At 48.2% G+C, this 2,839-nt stretch overlaps 1 protein-coding gene across 1 annotated transcript; it reads right to left on the reverse strand.

Moving 5' to 3' along the window:
* Window positions 1-232: 232 nt before the first annotated feature.
* On the reverse strand, window positions 233-2,548 carry LOC142099976 (CARD- and ANK-domain containing inflammasome adapter protein-like). Its single transcript, XM_075183985.1, has 2 exons — window positions 808-2,548; window positions 233-708 (listed from the first exon to the last, which is right to left on the reverse strand). Exons 1-2 carry the CDS (start codon window positions 2,546-2,548, stop codon window positions 233-235), a joined length of 2,217 nt encoding a protein of 738 aa, XP_075040086.1.
* Window positions 2,549-2,839: the final 291 nt, after the last annotated feature.

Raw genomic sequence — 2,839 nt, forward strand, 5'->3', positions numbered from 1 at the left:
ATATTGTGCTTAAAACTCAAAGGTTATTAACAAATGGATTATAGGACTATATAGTCTGCAGAAGGGGTACACTGTGCTTTCAGAGTGTATGAGAGCTGGTACTGAACCCTACACATTACTATGTATTAGTGTTACAAAAATGCTCTCGTTGGGCAGGAATCCTCTGTCTGACATGTCCTATGTCCTCACAGTAACTCTCCTATATAGAACAGAGAGTATATTACATTTCCTTCTATTTAATGATCAACATTTTCTTTTTCAGTAGTGTTGCGATATTCTGGTGACTGTCGGTAGTTCCGGCCTCCGCCACCTGCAGAGGCGTTTTCTTCAGGCTGTTGGTGGCCTGTAAATTGGCTTTCTGCCCCTGCGTCCAGCCGACCAGGGTCTGCACGGCACGCAAGTGGCCGGATTTGCAGGCACAGTGAAGTGGGGTGTCCCGGTTGCTATCCAGAGGGCTGATGGCCGCCCCATTGGTTAAAAGCAGATTGATGAGATCACTGTGCCCGTGCTCGGATGCCAGGTGTAGCGGCGTTTTCCTCCAGACGTTTTTATCTTCAATGTTTTTATTTTTCCCAGCTTTCAGCAAAGACTGGACAATGTCCGTGTTGCCGGAGGTTACGGCGTAATGGATGGGCGTGCAGCCGTCCATGTCCTTAACGCCAGGCCTGGCCTGGTTCTTTAGCAAAGCTTCCACGGTATCGAGGTTCCCTGTTACTGCGGCAATGTGGAGTGGGCTCTTCTTATCTTTGTCAGTGATATTGGGGTCTGCTTTGCTATTTAGGAGCAACTGGACCAGAGCGCTCCCACCTCCCTCAGCCGCCAAATGCAACGGCGTCCTCGCGTTCTTGTCCTTTGCGTTAACGTTGGCTTTGTGTTGTACGAGACTCTGGGCGACATCAACGTTGTTCCTCTGACTTGCGATGTGCAGAGGGGTGAGAGATTCCTTGGTGACCGAGTTCACATTCGCTCCAGCCGCGATTAAAATATCGCTCAGCTCTGGTTTGTTATGAAAAGCCGCCACGTGGAGAGGCGTGTGGTCTCCGGGGCCCGTTATATTACTATTCATTCCCTTACGTAGAAGCAGATTTGTAATTGTAACATCGCCTCCTTGGACAGCGAGATGCAAAGCCGTGTTCAGATTTGGCGTCCTGTCGTCCAGCCGCGCCCCTTTCTCTACAAGAGCCAGCGCAGACTCCGATTTGCCTAATTCTGCCGCCAGGAGCAGTGGCGTATATTGAATGTCGTTTTTGGCGTTAACGTCTGTGCCTTTATCAATTAAAGCCTTGACTATCCCATAAAGATTCAGCTTGACGGCTTTGAACATGGCGGAGATCATGGTGTCTGGGGACAGTCCTTTACAGTATTCCAGAATCAGGCCGAAAATCGAGCTGTTATTGGTGCTGAAAGCTGCATCAAAAATGCTAGAGTCGATATTAGCGCCAGCTTCCAGTAAGACTCTCACTGTCGCCTCATGTCCGCCAGAGACTGCGTGGAATAACGCCGTCTGTTTCTTCTCATCCATGGCATCAACCGAGGCCCCATTCCTCAAAAGCATCTCCACCAACTTGCTGTTGTCCTTGGAAGCTGCCAGGTGTAAAAAGTTGGACTTATTTTTGTAGAATTTTCCCTCCTCTTGAAGAAAAAGTTTCACTATATGGTAATGATTGTTTTTAGCGGCCAGATGAAGAGGCGAGAGAGAGTCACTGTCCAGGGAGTAGATGTTTGCCCCAGCTTGGAGCAAAGCCCTCACCGCTTCCATATGCCCGTTCTCGGCAGCTCTGTGCAATGGTGTCCTCCGCTTTCCATCTTTGGCGTCTATCTTAGCACCTCTAGCGATTAGGTATTCGATAACAGGTACATGGCCGTTAGACGCTGCTACGTGCAGCAAGGTTTCCCCAGAGGAGTTCACAGCATTGACATCAGAACCTTTTAATATTGACTCCAACAACGAGAGGTCACCATTTGTGACAGCATCAAAGACCCCAACAGAGGTTGGAGCCGTCGGTCTGAGTGTTTCTGGCTCAGGTTTCCTCTTTTCTTTAACTTTTACGCTTTTTGGTGTCTGGACTTGGGTTTTTACCTTCTGGGGCAAACTCTCCTTACGGGCCATTTTTTCTGGCGGTTCTTTTGTGGGGATCTGAACATCCTCTTTATCCCTTTCTAGCAGATAACCCACCAGCTGCCTCCGCCCATCTCCAACTGTGTCACTCACGTTACTGACATAACTTTTGACATTGTTGTATAAACCGGGCTCGATCTGCTTAAGACAAGGGAAGAAGAAGAGACGACAAGCTCTCTCACCTTTAGACACCAAGATGTCCAGCAGCCTGGAGTTCTTCTCTGTCCTTGTCCGGTAATAGGACATGACCATTTTTTTATCCTGAGATATGACGCCATGGTCCACAAGCCAACTGATGAGATCATCCGGCTTCTTGATTCCTTCGATTAGGTCCTCTTTCTTAGTCCTCAGCACCTCAACAGCATAAGGATTAGCAACAGGTCCTCTGGGACTGATGGGCGGAAACTGTATAACAGAAGTCGCAGTCATTGCTGTAAAGTTACGTTTTAGTTTCCTGAGACCTTTCTTATTAGACGTGGTGGAACCCCACTCCGGGCACACGACAAAATCCAGGACTCCGGGTTACAGATCATGATTCCAGCTCCTTGTGTTAAGTATTTGACAATGGCAGAGTTACAGCGATCGATCGTATCACACAGGAGTCCTGTGCTGGGCAGGTTGTGTTTGTTTGTGCCTGGTAGGAAGTAAAGCTGTTTGTCTGGATTAGTAAACTAAATCAACAGCTTAGTTACCGTTGCTGTGAATACAAAGCTTAAGTCA

The sequence above is a fragment of the Mixophyes fleayi genome, chromosome 8 (genome assembly GCF_038048845.1).
Source record: "Mixophyes fleayi isolate aMixFle1 chromosome 8, aMixFle1.hap1, whole genome shotgun sequence".
In the NCBI taxonomy this organism is placed as follows: domain Eukaryota; kingdom Metazoa; phylum Chordata; class Amphibia; order Anura; family Limnodynastidae; genus Mixophyes; species Mixophyes fleayi.